Raw genomic sequence first — 16,413 nt, 5'->3', positions numbered from 1 at the left:
TTACTGGTTCCATGCCTTTAAATGCCTCTGGAAAAAAAGCTCAGCTATCTGAGGCTGGTGTTTGCAGGTGTTCTCAGCTGTCACCCTGCCTATGAAGGGTGTTATCTCCTGACACGTCTCCAGGTAAGCATTTGGCTGCTCTGCTGGTGTGGCAGGGAGAGCAGCTACAGGTTTGGTTTGAGGGACTGTGTCCCATTCAAAAGCAGGCACTGACTAATGTCTCCTTTGATTTCTACAAGTTTGGCAACTTCCATCACACAAATAGATGGTTTCAAGGCCCATGCTGTTAAGACTCTACATTGTCAAGGTCTGCATTTATCACTTCTGAGGATGTTCCCAGCAGTGCAGGAAAATGAAGATAAGACATGCACCTGGGCAGTGTTCCTCAGCCTCTTTCAGGATCAGCCCTTACACACTATTCCAGCACTCCTTCCAGGGTTATTGCCAATAAACAACTTGACTTCTGGTTTGGCAACTGCTCTCTGTAATGGTTTCATTTCCAAAGCAATTTTGAAACATCTGAAAGAGGTTTCTTCTTAATAACACTCTAAATGGTGGGATTAAAGATTTTCTCAGCAGCAACTGCAATGAAAACCAACATTCTGAAAAAACACCCTGGAAGAGGTATACTTTTAACAAAATTTTGCCAATAAAGTTACCAGAGTAAGGAAAATGTTGTCATGGTTTTGCACTTCAAATATTACCTAATTGGTAGGAGAAAAGTGAGCCTTTAGCAGTGCAGAGTGGCCTTGCCACTTTCATGTCATGTAGGTTTTACATTAGCACTAGTGGATTGTGTGATACTGTAAATGAAATGAGATCCCACTTTGATGATCTGTGTGCAATTTCACTTAGCTTTATTGGCAGACTAGAGCCTGGGTTTATCACCTATACATTTCAAGTAATTTGGGGTTGTTATAAGGAGCCAAGGTTATCATCTTGTTTAGTGCTGCAAAGCATGAAACCTATTAAAAACTTGACAGGTTTGATTCCCTATGCCTGGCACTAGCACACACTCAAAATCATTAGCACAAACCACAGTAAACCATTATATGAAATTCTGATCACTAGAACTGTATGTTTCTAACTTCTAAGACTAGGTGACATGACAAATTCACATAAAATGTGCTATTTCCATAACCAAAAATAATGTGGGTTTGGAGTTGTTATTATAACCTGTACATCAGAAAAGGGAAAATTGAGTTTAAACAAATATTTTGTCCTGGATGCTATTCAACTCATCCAATATGCTTAGAGAATAACCCAGCATTAATGATTTTACAATAATAATTTTTCTTTTTTGATTTGACAACTTTTACTTTCCTTTGACTATTTAATTTTTGACATGTGAAACTCTAAGTAGCTGCAGCTGCTTCCCATTTGATAAAGACCAGAGCATGCTTAGGCAAATTTATGTTGTAGCCACATCTAAGCAAGAACAGGCATCAAAAATGGTGTTAATAGTGGACAGATGGAGCTACTCTGTGTTTTAAAGCACATTTGGGAGTGGCTGGCAGGTTCCCACAGCCACCCGAGATGCTGTGTCTGACTAATAAATGATCATCCAGAGAAGTCAATCCAGCAATTAAAGTTTTAAAAAAATTGAGACAGGATGAAAAAAGTTTTTCAAAGGAAAATTTTGCAAATTAGTCAAAAATCACTCTTGAAGAAATAACCTTGGTTGTCAGTACCTGCTATTTTTTACCCTCCAGACATATGGAAGATATTCTTGTTTGCAGTTAACCAAAGAAGCTGTTAATTAAGTGCATGTTAGTGTAGAAACAGGAAGTACTATTGAATCAAACAGAAACAGTAATTAACAGGCATTAGAGAATGGAAATATCTTACTTATTGAAGACTTTCTTCTCAAGCCGGGAACGAGACGTGTTAGCCTGTTGCTTCAGGTCTGTTAGATTTGGATATTTTTGCTTCTTCCCTTTCTTTTTCTGTCCTTTTCCATTACTTTTAGAGGAACCAAGATCCAATCCTGTAGCAGCTTCAACTTCTCTCATGAATTCTGGATCTCGCCACTCTGTTCACAAAACAAAACATGAACTTTGAAACTCCAAACCCAGGGAGGATTTGCAGTCCCCTAAGGAAGAGGTTCTTGTCACCAATGGCTGAGGGCAGAGCCACACAAGTTGCACACACAAAGGAAGGGGAGGATAAGGCAGTTTCCCAAAATGACAGATCTGGATGAAGAAGCCCTGCCAGTCTGGGTTAGTATGCATTACTAACTGCTATGGATAAAACCATTCTATAGGAAGACCTAAGTCAAGGTTTTTCAGTGTCACAGTAGCAAAGTTACAAGGAAACTATTCCATGTAGGAGAGGTGAATAAACACAGTGATTATTATTTGGAAATGAAAATGCCAACAGTGTAGCTGAGGAATTTATCTGCAGAAATAAATTCTGCATAAACTTAAAAATAAACCTAAAAAATTTGAATATATCAACCTTTTAGCAGAGTAGGGCTGGCAACATTGTGATTTTTTTTTCATCAATGATACTTATTTTAAAATGTGAACTGGTATCTGACATCTACATAAAATTCTTGAGTAGGACAACATGACCCTGTTGCCATGACACCCATTTTGCATCTGAAAAAGATACTACTTTCTAAGTATCTCACATTGCCTCATATTAATTATAAAAACCAAGTTTCTTCTCTTCACAATGGCACAGGTTAATTTATCTAAACAAAATCTTGTTTTACATTTTTTCAAAAGCTTAATGCTTCAGAATCTAGGCATAGACTGTAAGTGGGTTCTGATCCTAGATGCCACCAGAGCAAAAAGCACGAACAATTCAGACTGTGGACTGCTCAAGGAAGCTGAAGTTTTTCACCTTCAGTGTAGTCCTGTGTATCAAAATAAGGTAGCACAAAGTAAAAATGTGGCTGGAGGATGGACATCTGCCAAGGGGAAATTTTGAAAATTTTCATTTCATTGTAAAGACTTTGAGAATTTAGGTTGGAAAAATTTGTAGAAAGTACTACTTCAAAAAGAACATGGTCCAAACTCAGCAGAAATGTCAGAAGTCTGAATTTTAACAACAGTAATTGCCAGTCATTTGTCATAGTTTCCCTTATGTCAGTCAGCCTTTCTTGCCTGCACAAATTGTAACACCAAATGTCTACTCCTCTTACATAACAACTTTGTAAATATAGAAAAATAAACAGTCCTAAAGGACTATGCAACTTCATTTATACACCAAGACGGTCACTGAGTGTGACAAATGCTGCTAACAACATTTCAGGAGGGTCAGAGGCAATGTCCTCACTTAAGAACACAGTGTTAAGGAACAGCAGAGCAATTTTCCAAGGAAAGGTTAGATCTAAACTACCATCATACATGAAAGCAAGGACTGCTTAAAATCCAACATGCCAGAAAGCATGAGGAAAACCAAGCTGTTCAAGAGTTGCACAGGAGAGTTACAAAGGGAGAAAATAGAACACATATACTTGATAGATCATAAGACCTCACAGATTTTTTTTTTTTTTAAGTGAGGGAATACAGAACAGCACAATTCAGATACAGGAACGATTAATCCAAGATTAAGGAAAAGTGTCTAAACAGTTTATCTCCCAGTAATAAGAAGGCGTCACAGTTTAGGAACCCTGTGAATAGAGCAATTGTTTAAACACAACGAAAAAATGCCGGCATCCAGTAGAGATGAAATGAGCATTTGAGTAAAATGAAGGAGCAATTTAAAAGCTTTTGAGAAAAATCAATAGAATGCCAGGGAAGAGCAGGCTTTTTGAGCATTGATGGGCCCCTAAAGCTCTTCATACATTGTTACTGAGTTTAGCAGCAGGGAAAAGAAAATTACACAGTTTGCAAGGGTAGGCGGGAATCAATACTGTAGTTAGTAAAGAGATGCTATTTCACATCTGAGTGGCCAGCGGCCTGCCTTCACCAGCCTGTCCTGATACCTGTTTGTTAACAAGTCACTAAGGGCTGAAAAACCAGATACTCTTCAGGGTTGACACAAAAAATAGGCACTTAATTTGCTCCTGTGTGTGAACTATGGGAAAAGGATGAACGCTGCAGATTAGTGGGTCAGTGTAATCCCAACTGATTCACTGCTCCAGGACTGAAGAGCCCAAAGCACCTTTCCTTGGACATTAGCTAGAGTTTAAAATTTTGTGCTAAAATAATAAATGATCCATAATAACAATGACAGTGTTGTCAAAACACAGTCATTAGCACACAAACCATACGACTTTTATCTAACTGTTTCTCCATTTAATCACACAAAAATATAAATAAATCTTACAATCCTAGTAGGAAGGAGATGCAAGAAATTTGGTGCAATTTAACCATGCAACTGATCCCCAAATTTAAGTGGTTTTTTCCAGATTTTTCAAACTGCCATCACTAATGATGTTGTCAATGAAACAGTTCCTGACTGTCCAGTGGGTTCACAGTTCTGTATTTCCCATAGCAGCACTGGTCAGATTTGCTTCAAGACCTTTGCAATAAAAAAAAAAAACCCAAAACTAAACACCACTGAAAACCAACTAAACACACCCCTCCAAACCACAAGCCTCAAAACAGGCAAAAAAAAAAAAAAAAAAAAAAGTTGATGAAAATGCTCTAAAGCATATATAAAAATAGTAAGGCAGAGCAAAAAAGAAAGTGGATAGAAGTATCTAGTGACATCTGGTATATGTATAGCTTTAGAAACATGGAGGGTTTTGTCCAAATTAAGTGCCACAGCTTGTGCAGTATGTCCCCAGCCAGATGGGATGGACCTTTGTGTGACATTTCAGCTTAACAACCACACTCAATAACACAAGGAGCAATGCCAGCACTGCTTTGGGACTAACAGACACATCCTTGTGGACCAGAGGTGAGAAGCCTCTAACAACACTGAGCTGACACTGTAATAAAAATAAGTACTATGTCTAGCCTCAAGCAATGGCAATTTCACAGGAAAAAAAAAAATCAATATTTTTCAGTCCAAGTGATTTTTATACCAGAATATTAGTTTCTAGTTTGAGATTTCAAGAACACCTATCAGTTTAATTTGCTGGTTTGAGTTTGTCGTAACTAAGCTGGGAACTTTCCCTTTTAACACAACATCCACACCTCTATCCTGGTTTCCCTGTGACAGTCCAACAGTGTCTGTGCTGCTGGCTGGATGCCAGTTTAGAGCACTTTCTCTACTTGGACAGGGATGGAAACTACCTGCAAATGTAGCACTTTGACACCTGCAAATACCAGAAGGTGTTCAGTAATTGCTACACTGGTGTGCTGCTGTGATCACCAAGCACTGTCACTCAAAGATGGTCAAACAAGTATTAAAAGGACACTGGGTGGGCCAATTCTTTGTTTAAATGCACATTGATTCCACACAGACCTTTCAGAATACAGATTCCTGTTCTGAATACAGGTAACTGTTCCTCAGGCTCACAAAAGGCTTCATTAAAGGTTCAGTAGCTTCATTAATAATATGCATACCTGTCAAACACCAAGTCAGTCAAACCTGAAGAGAGAACTCCTGAAAGGAAGTATGGCACAGGATACCAAAATGCTAAGGCCTATGGGTAAGTTTAATTACAGTAAATAGCTCAAACCAGTAAAAGCTAAGACCTGATGAAGGAAGCTACATTAAAGAAAAACTGTCCCCTCCAATTATACACTGTGTCTTTGCTGGATAGATCCCTCTCTCATCTTCCTTTCCAGTCTATTAACTGCCAGTACCTTCCTTGTTGTAGTCCACCAGGTTACCTTCTGTCCACCATTAACAGGGTTTAGTTGTACTATTGCAAGATAACCTTTTATTCCCCTGGGAAGTCTTCCTGCCTGGGTACTCACTGCCTGCATTTCTCACCTAGCAGTCCAGAGCTGCACCTTAGTTAAAAATGCCCAAATTATCTTGGGGAAGAAGGAGTTTTCCCCTCCACACCTGAAGGCCAATAGTTTTGTTTGGAACATTACAAAATCCACTGGAAATAAAGTACAAATGCCGTGTTAAAGTTATTCTGTCTACACATGTATCCATATTTATCACATAAGCAAGAACCACTGCAAATGAGCTGTAATTTAAAATCAACAGGAATACAAATGGAGAATATGGTTAGGAGCAAGACAGATAACAGGTATTTCCCACTTCTGCCTAGTATTTTTTTAAATTTTTATTTTTTTAAGATGCTATGCAGACACAGACCTGGCTGGGCTGCTTGCTTCTCAAACTTCATCTTTTCTTCTCTGGCTCTGTCCTCTGCATTTACAGGAATCCCAGAGTCATCCCGAGGAATTATCTTTCCATGGAAAGGGCACTTGAAAAAGAAAGGGGGGAAAGAAAAAATTCTCACCGTTTTTGAATGAAGAGAAAATGTTTACCTTATATTCAACACAGCTTAAAGCTGTAAACAGAATTTAGCAACAAAACTACACTTGACTCCCAGTCCTCTTTAGAAAGCATCAGAATTCCAAAAACATAATGTGTTTAATATATTCAGAATCTCAAAGAAATAACATTTGTTTCTTTTTGAAACAAATATCCAATTTCAAGAGACCAGGTAGCACATCCTGTCAAGTCTGGAACTAGGGCACCAATGCTGCATCATATGTTGTTGTTTATGCTATATCCCTGTCCTGTAACAATCCCATTAAAAGTCTGAAGTGCATTCAGATCCTTCAATCTCAGACAACACAGGAAGAACAGAGATACTAGAACAAAGTACTTCAGTAAAGTAGTTCTGCTCAGTAGTGACCATAATTTGAGGCTGTGTAGAGTTTAGCTTTCATAAAACATAATTTGTGATTAAAATTTTTTTGCCCCTCAAACATGCAAGTTTCTAGAAACAGTTAATATCAAATATGCCTCTGAGGAAAGATTTTTAGCAAAGAACTATCTCTGCCCTACTGCCAGGTACTCACACATCACAGGAATAAATAAAATCCAGATAACATACAATGAATGCCAAAAAAATTTGACAGCTCTTTAAATGTTTACAGCTTCTTTACCAAAAGGATGTTTCCCTTACAGAGCACATATTAACAATGAACTTCTCCAACACAATGTTCTTCCACTCCCTTGAGCTATAGTTACAATGTGAAATAAATTTTTATGGATGTTTTAAGGAGATCTCCACACAGCACAGATCTTGGAAGTGATGTGACTTGGTGCCTACCTTAATCCGATCTTGTCTTTCACACAGAGTTCCATCAGGCATGGGTGCTCGACATTTATGTTTCACTGGCTCAAACTTGCCAGCAAATGTGATATACCTGGTTTTTAACATTTCTGTTATTTCTTTATTTTCCACCTCTTCCTCTACTTCACTGGGTGCCCAAAATCGGTGCTCAGAGGTAAATCTGTGAAAACAACAAATGAAAATAAGTTACATGCAAAATTTTAAGAAAATACGTAGAGATGTCATTACCAATCTCTACTAAGCTCACATGTGAAAGGAAGGGAATTACTAGTGAATTAAAAACCCCTAGGAATCTACCAGTCTTTCTTATGGCTCCTGTATTATGAAGATATTTTTAAAATACCACCAAAGCCTGTCTAGTATTGATTTCCTGTTTAACCTGCTAAGCTATTACAAGTCTTAGCTTTAGTTCATGATCTGACACCCAGAGTCAGTTATCCAATTTCCAGATTCAGTGAATAAATTTGTAATTCTGTACTTAACATTCTTCATAACAAAATACTTCTATGATTAAGCACAGACGACAGATCAAGGAGGAAACAGTTTGATCTTAATGTGGCTGATCTCATTCCTGATAGCTTGACTCCTGCAGCAGCAGAGAAGCAAAAGCTGGAATCAGAAGATGTTGCAATAAACTGAGACCACAGGAAAGAGCAAATAATCAGCTGAGCCTTACAGAGATTCTTTCTTCCAGATTCTCCTACATGGTGTCATAAATCTGAGAAATTAGCAAATGTTCCTCTAGGAAATTAAGCTAATCCATTGAAAATCTATTTTAAAATTAGAGACTTTACCTACATTTACAGACAGACAGACAAACAGATTTTCTCAACAGTATTAATATAATTTCATTTTAGCCACCCTTAGCTGCCAACAGCCTATAGTGAAAAACAGACAACCCCAGAGAGCAATTACCTGACTCATTCTAGATGCTAATCTTAGGAGGCAATGACTGTCCCTCTGATGGCAAATGTTTCTTTCTCTTAATCATGAAAAGTAATTAGGGTGACCAGCTTAAGTTTAGGCATCTGATTTTAAGATACCTGACATTAACAACAACCCCACCCCAAACTTAAGGAAATATGAAATTAAAGAAGAAAAAAAATACAGTTAAACTAAGGGAAAAAAAATTGCAGCCTGCATGTCTGCTGCTCGTGACAAGCAAGATGGAGATACCTAGATGACCAGATGTCTTGATAAGGACGTAAAGTTCCTAAAGGCAATTTACAATCCCTTTCTTCCACATAGTTCTTCAGCCCAATCAGTTCCAGAGTTATTTGAGAGGATTTTCTCTATCCGTATCCAATTCCTCTCGCTCACTAATATCCCTGGGTGTCATTCCTGCTTTGCTTTCTGTGGACTGCAGAGCCAAATACACATGAACACTGGCTTCACTCATCACACCAGCCACAATTTGGCAAAACACATAAGCCAATACTTGAAAGAGTTACTTTAGAGGCCTGAAAAGTTTTGATTAATTTTACCTGATCAAGTTTTCAACAGATGACAAGGGATAAAAAAGTAGAGGAAAATATCTGACCATAGCAACCTATGACATACATAGCTGCTGGTTTTAATGCAATAGTTGAGCATTTAAACTATGTAGAGGTTAGAACTAGGTTAAAAAGGGATTAAGAAAACTCTGAAACATCTCTGTGATTTGCCATCATCAGAAAAAAATTCAACAAAATTCTTGTTAAACAGATTGATTTTATCTGTAATTTCTCCATCAAACACACCTTACTAGTGCCAGAGAAATGCTAACCTGCTAACTTTCTTGTGGTAAATTAGGGGATAAAGGCCAAAGAGTTCCAGTGCAAACTAGACCAACAATAAACACAGTAATGTATTTCCACAGTTTTTGGTTAAACAAAATATTTTTAATTAAACACTTCTGCAAAAAGTAGCAAAGAAACCGAAAAGCCCTGAGAGTCTTTCTAAAAAATCAATATAATTTCAGCCCAATGTTTGAACAGTACAGTATTTTAGCTTCAGAAATTATGTGGCAAGATTATGCAATAGAGAGTAAATAAAATAATGACATCAATTTCTTATTTGCTTATTTTAATGCAATGCTGAAAGCAAAACTGACTGGCAGCTCTGTGTCACTAACCACATGGAGGGAAAAGCATTCCTAAAAAAGGCACCATACAGGATTTTCACATGCATGACAATCTCTTAGTAAAATTCTAGTGTCCTTTGGTGGTCTGAACTTGCCTCCTCTCCCAGTTATCCAATTCCAGTTACATGAGAATTAAGAAGCATTTAACAATTGTACATGTCAACCCTTCCAGTTAGGATATAGTTCTATTTAATAATTTCTCTGTCTCCCTTTCCCTAAATATGCACACAACAAATGTCAAAATATTTAAATTATGTTTTGCCCTATGTATCATTGACTAGTATTTGGAAACTGAAATAGCCTGATTTTTACAAATATATTAATACATATTACTGTTTATTACAAGCATATAACTTATTTTCTCCCAACACAACTTAGAAGCAGGTGAGAGAAGAACAAAGCAGTGGCAGTTCCCAAAGTTTTCTGATTTCTTGATGTAAAGTAAGCAACATTATAAACAGGCAGATACTTGTTTGAAAAAATGATGCATGTGACAAGTAAAACCTGTTTGTAAGATGAATCAGAGGAAAAACAGATAATCAACTAAAAGATGTAAAATATCAACACCTCACTCACATTTAGAATGCTCCTAATCCAGATAAATAACAGAGGCTTTAATGGCAATGGCACAGCAATAAATGAGGAGGAGGAATAAAAGACAAGTAATGGTTAGCTGAAATCTAAGAGGAAGTTCTTGGAGAACTGCTGCACAATTTCAATGAACTTGTATCATCTTAATTTCTAGTCTGACAGGAAGCTTATAAAAACACTGTATAAATATAAATTCTAAAGCCAGATGGTTACAGAGATCCTGAAGCAAGTGCAAAAATGGGCTAATTCAAACATCCTAGTCACAGTCAGTGCTGCACCAGCTATTTCACTCTGCTTCTGAGAGTAAACTGATTTCATTCAAGGAGTAGAGTAAAAATGAGTTTGGAAGGTCCAAGCTATCCAAAATGTGTCTGTTAAGCTGACACAGCAGACTGTACACAATTCGACACTGTGCAGCATACACTACCTTCTGTCCCACCCCCAAAAAAAGCCCAACAAAACTTCATTAGAAGATATTCCTGGTAGCTACATTCTCACTGTTAAAATCTTAATTTATTGTAAATGCTGTGATTAAGCAAGTGTACTGCTAAATGAAACAAAAAGACTTTTCCCCTTCAGATTTTAAAAATTCTAATTCCACACACACCCCACATATGTTGTCTATTCTTCAGTTTGCTTTTTTCCCCCAAGAATCTTTCAGAGCCAGTATGGGTGCATACAGAAATGCTAAAGGAGTTGACTGATAACTACCTTAATTTTCAATAAGTCTATTTTTATGCCTGGGGTCAATGGTATTGTGTTTGCAGAGTTACTTAAATTATCTTTAGTTAGATTGGCACATCTGTAGTTATAGACTATATGGTTCAGAAGTGTGCCCTCTATTTTATTGGGAAGCATAAAAATAAACCAGTACAGCACAAGGCAGACAGGCAGTGAAATATGCTTCTGATTTCACTTATGACTTGAATAACTCATTTGCAATGTAAAATAGGCCTTACTCCCTTTTTGGCATTATCACAGACAAATGCTTCTTAAAGCCCTGCTGAAAATCTCTTCATAGGCTTTGAAGAGCCTATACCACATGAGATGGAATCCAAAGCCTGGAGTGACTGTGGTAAAGCACTTTTATGCATCAAATTGCAGCAGTTTTCAGTAATTTAACAGATATTCAGTATTTTACAAAATCAGGTGCAGGGACAAAAATTTCCTCTTGTTTCTTTCTGCCAACACTGTTTTAGCACTGTGATTACAAGCTGGGTTTTTTTTCTTTGTTTAGGTAAGAAAACAAGCTAAGTTAAAGTAATATTTATAAGAATATAATAGCTTAATTGACAACCCAGCCAGTCAGTGATTTTTGCCTTTTTCAAGCCAGCTATGGTACACACTGATACCAAAGTTCTGGTGGACTTAAACAAAATGTATACATAGAGGGGGGACTTTGTAACCCAACTTCCATTTAAAAATAGTAAAAAGGATTTTAAAAACTGACTGCTAGAAATAAATTCTGACGTGTACCTACCACCTCTTCTCCCCAGCAGTGCTAAAGCTTTCCCTGAGTCAGCAATGCTTGGTGAAACACAAAACCTCTCAGACAGCAATGGAAAGTGAAAGATCCAAATCCAAATCCTGTAACTGCCACCTTTCTCTTGTGTGACTGAATAAGCCTATCAGTTTCCTCAGTTACCACTCTGTGAACTCAGGGAAAAACATTTCCCCAGCCTTTCCCCTACCTTGCCTGTTACTTATTTAAATATTTATTTACTTATTTATGCAGAGCCCTTTGCATAAAGAGGTACCAGCCTAAATTGGAGTAACTGATGCCATACTGCAAACATAAAAAGAGCAGAAAAAAAAGTGCTTTGAAGCATCAAAGGATATTTAATTAGTATCACATCTTCTCAAAACAAATAACATTTAAAGGCAGAATAAACCTTCTAAAGGTTTATGGGTCCTACAACACAAGGTAAAGAAGAAAAGTAATTATCAAAAGAAATAGCAGTCACCTTACTGCATGACCTCTGAATACAAGTAAATCTATTTATTTGTTTAATTTGTCTTAAAAGAAAAAGAGCCTTACTTGAGAATCTTCCCAGCACTTGGCTGATCCTCTCCCCAGTAATGAAGATCTAATCCAAAAGGCATGAGGGGAGCTTTAGCTCTTTCTTCTAGTTTTCTTCTTTTACTGTCAGGATCTTCCAAGTTTGCTGTCTCAGAAGTTGCAGATTCACTGGAGAAAATTGATGAGAAGTCAATACATAACACTAATGACCACAACAACTTTTTTTTTTGTTTTAATTAGATTTTTTAGACCAACACTAATATAACCTTATATATAACTAATATAACCTTACATGTACAATTACAACTACTTTTCAAGTACTTTACAACTACTTTGTCCTTTTTATTTTGTAAAGGAAGACCATATGACACAACATCACACACTCTGCAGCTCACTGCATGTTCAGCTAGTGCTGGCTAACACATATCACACTGTGGGGGCAGAAGCCCAGGGATCTGATGGGGGCAGCAGTGGATCATGCAGGTTGCACTCCCACAGGAGCCACAGATGTGGTACTGGAAATCTCAGATTAATTCCAGTTTGCTAGGTTTTGGGGGCTTTCCTGGCCCATGCAGAAGAGTCTTTCCAGGAACATGCCACTAAACAGATGGGTCCAGCCTTATCCTCAAATCACAGCCAAATGCTAGGCAAGGCTGGAGTTTCACCAAACATTGAACAGGATTGATAACAAATATGTCTTTGGAAGCAATATAACATCTCCAGGCAGCACTGACAGCATAAGTCACTGGGAACAAAGAGATATTGAAACTACTTGCTAACTGAACATTAGGATACACTCTGTTCAGCTGCAAACAAAATTGACCCAAATAAATGGGGTGAGGTGTGCTGTTAGCAAAGAAAGGAACAGTGTAATGGTGTAAAGGCCATTCACACCAAATAAGATTTATATTAACTAAGCAGTAAAAGATTCCTTAAGATCCTGGTGAAATCACCAACAAAATCCCAAACATTAAGCAATAAATGTAACTTCAAAATGAGAGTAAGTCAGCCTTGTCAGCTTGCCTGGTTCACGAATGCTTTTCTGTGTGCTGTCATGACTAATAAACACAGGAGCAAGAGGTTTGTACAAGAATTAAAACAAAGATGACCTGGCATGAGGAGATGGTAACTTTGGTAGTTTGTCTCTGAGAAGTTTCAGGGTGGCAGCTGCACAGGTTGGATCGAGTTCATCCTCGTTCCCTCTGAGCGGAGGGCGGGAGCTCAGTGGAGCTGCTCCCGTCGATGCCTTCGCCACCGGGGCTTTTGGAGGTGACTGGGGTTCAAGCCCTGCAAAAAACCCTTGGTGTTTAGGAGTGATTCACTTCTCCCACCCTCACAGTCCACCCAAACAGCTCAGGGTGCTGATTACATCTTCCTGCTTTCAGTTTGTGTTTGACATCAATCCCACCCAGAGTGAAACAGAATTATTTAGAGGGCATTTGTCTTTCACAGATACTAAACCTCACAATTTGCCAGGAGAAATATCTAAGTGCTAGCAGAGGAAGAAAGTAGACCCAGAGAGTCTGTCCACGAGAAAGGAAATGCCTGAGCTACACCTGAGGAACGAGCCCTCTGCAAGGCAGTACCAGGCACTGATGTTCAGCACCAGCAGCTCAGTGGTGGATAACTTTTATTACTTTATACAGCCAGATCAGAGACTCAGCATGGACTGTAAGGATGCAATTAGACAGGCTGAGCTGTCAGACAGCACCTGCCTCTACTTGCTGAGCTGAAGGAGCAACTCCATTAGCCAGCAATAGTTGCAAGAACTTTTCAGCCAATGACAGCTACAATTGGAAAGATATGATCCCTCACACCAACGTGATCTGTCCCCTCAGAAATCCTTTTTATAAAGTAATTTGTTGAAATGCAAGGTCTCATCGCTCAAAAAAGATGTCTAATAAGAAGTCATAGTTTCACAAACCTAAAATTTTCAGCAAATTATCTGAGCCTTCTTATGAAAAGTAACTAAAGTTTTTCTAACATCTTTTGGCCGTTACTTGATTGTAACTTTTAATCTTTTGCCCAGTTCTAACCAGCCCTGAAGCTGCATTCAGAAGCATTCTCGCTTTGCTAGTCATTAAATGCTAGTCATTTAACCTATCAAACATTCAATGTATCAGTAAATATATTAAGCAGAAAAGGAAAAGCCAATGTTGTACCTGTGACCAGCCATCTGAGCAGGAAATTGCTAGACCCACAGCAGCAGGGAGGCTTGGTACACAAAGTATTTTTATTTGAGAGAAATAATGTATTTTTCACAAACAAAATTAGAAAAAATTGCTGTGACCCATCTCACCACCTTATAAGGTCTCCTAGTAATTCATCCTGACCTTGATTGGTCTGCATCACTCATTCCCTTTAAGCCATGGGGTGTGACTGCACAGATGGCACAGCCTGACCAGAACCACAGGCCAAGATGCTGAGGTGGTAACTCTGAGTCCACCCCTGGGAATGCATTTTCCAAGCATCTACATCAGGAGCCGAGTCCTTGTGCAGGGAACAGCATCCAAACCTGTTTTCCAAAGCTCCAAGCTCAGGGCACTGAGAAGGACACCTGTTTAACCTAATTCCTGGACAGCCTCTCCCCAGAGATAGCAACAATCCTCTATCAAAACCCAGAGTCCAACCTGCTGCTGAGCACATCTGGCACTGCTGCTCCCTTACTCACTCCTGCCTACACCACACACTAACAAAAGCCATGAACACTCTACATTCTCCAAAGTCAACAAGCCTTTAAAGAACATTATTAAAAAAAAAAAACCAAAAAAAACCAAACCAACAAAAAAGCCCCACCAAACCATTTAAAGGTCCAATCTCTGCACTAGAAAACAGTCTGCAGAAAGACCAGGAATAAATGAAATTATATTTAAATATAATAGGATGGATTTAAGCAGATATCTAGGTTAAATAGCAAAAGAAATTATTTCATTACACTTATTACTCTGTGGACTTGCTGTTCAAGAGGAAGAATGGTGCCTCCACAAAAATGTGCTTTCAAACAGCACTTCAGTGGCATAATAATATAGGAATTTAGAATTTATGTTTCTGGAAAGGGGGTAGGGGAGGGCTCCATCTCAGTTCAAGTCACAGGCCAGAAAGGAAAAATGCCTTTCTCAGGTGCTTTTATCAAAGTGAAACAGAATTAACCAAAACCATTGTTGTAACCACACTTTAGAACCATTAGTATTTGGAGAAGTAAACTTCCTTTAATGACAGAAACAGTTACAAACTGGGTCTTTGGCATGAACCAGGTTAACTGAGAAGAGTATGTCACAGACCATCTGTAATGCAGAATTGCTCAGACTGTATTTAGCATTTGAACTGCTTGCTTTTTCTTTTTTTTTTTAAGGACCATTTCTGAAAAGCATTGTTTAAAGCAAATGTTTTGAGAGCACTTGCACTATTTACAAATAGTAAAAAAAAGTCAGAAGATAGCAGGTTTGGGTCACTCACCACACCTCTCATCTTCAGAGAAAATACTTGCTATGTATTAAAAGTTCTCAGAAACCCCTATTTTTTTCCATTTCTTTTCCTATTATATTTACAGGAAGCATGATTGCTTGTTCACAACACTGGTTTTGTTGAGGAGGAGGGGAACAGCAGAGACAAGCAGTCAGCAACAGACAGGAAAGGCAAGAGAGATAAATGGACAATGTGACATTTAGACAGATAAAAATCAAATCTGGAAGATCAATATAGGAATTCTTAAGAGTTACAAGAACAAAATATTGTCTCATTGATTTCTTATTTTAAACTATTAACAAAAGATAGCTAAAAATAGATACACTTAGACATCAGTAACATCAACTCCACTGTGGAGTTTTAAAAAAGTACTTATGTATGAAAGCAGGTTTTGCTAACAAGATAAAGACAAGAGTGACCATGCAGACAGCCCCAGCTGAATACTGTCCAATGTCAGGGTGGGGTTGCTTTGTTTGGGTTTTAAAACATAGATGGGATTAAGTAGTTTTAAAAGTAAAATTCCTCTTCAGAATTCTGCCGTTCTGTGTGGTTTATTTAACAAGTACAGTACCTGAGTTCAAATTGTGCCAATAGCAGCTTTGAGAAAGAATCATAAAAGTGTTTAAATCCTCCTTTTTGTTTAAATTGACCAAATGGCACCTATTGCCTGAAGCAATAAAGTAGCCCATGTTCACAAGATAAATCTATAGAAGGAAGGAGAGAGGCTGGGGTTTCAGCTGAAGTTAGGCTGCTGAATGCTGACATTATTGATTTTAGCTAGTTCAGCTGGCCTTGTAATTAAAATGTAAATTTGAGAAAGAGATTATGTCCTGACAGAAATGGTGGGATTAGGGGGAGATAAAAGCCCCTCAGTGAAAATTCAGAGAAAAAGCAAGCCCAGGTTTCCTCAGCTGTGTGGATTTAGACAAAATCAAGCTACTTCAGATTCACTGAAGTTTAATTGAAAAAACGGAGATAGAATATAAACAAGCAATACAGACTTCACCTTTCCTGAAAAAAAAAAATTAATAATTTCTGCTCCCCATT

The 16,413-nt window shown here is 38.0% G+C and overlaps 1 protein-coding gene across 1 annotated transcript in view; it reads right to left on the bottom strand.

Annotated features, from left to right (window-relative positions):
* Positions 1-16,413, bottom strand: part of UVSSA (UV stimulated scaffold protein A) — a 44,679-nt gene that overhangs the window by 2,308 nt on the left and 25,958 nt on the right. Inside the window, exons 8-12 of the mRNA XM_021535681.3 lie at positions 13,011-13,188; positions 11,920-12,069; positions 7,145-7,328; positions 6,175-6,286; positions 1,849-2,032 (exon numbers count right to left, since the gene is read on the bottom strand). Of these exons, the coding sequence (XP_021391356.2) occupies positions 1,849-2,032; positions 6,175-6,286; positions 7,145-7,328; positions 11,920-12,069; positions 13,011-13,188 (808 nt within the window). The remainder of the gene's footprint in view (positions 1-1,848; positions 2,033-6,174; positions 6,287-7,144; positions 7,329-11,919; positions 12,070-13,010; positions 13,189-16,413) is intronic.

Source organism: Lonchura striata, chromosome 4 (genome assembly GCF_050655825.1).
Source record: "Lonchura striata isolate lonStrDom1 chromosome 4, ASM5065582v1, whole genome shotgun sequence".
Taxonomy (NCBI): Eukaryota; Metazoa; Chordata; class Aves; order Passeriformes; family Estrildidae; genus Lonchura; species Lonchura striata.
This window is presented reverse-complemented; position numbering and strand designations above follow the sequence as displayed.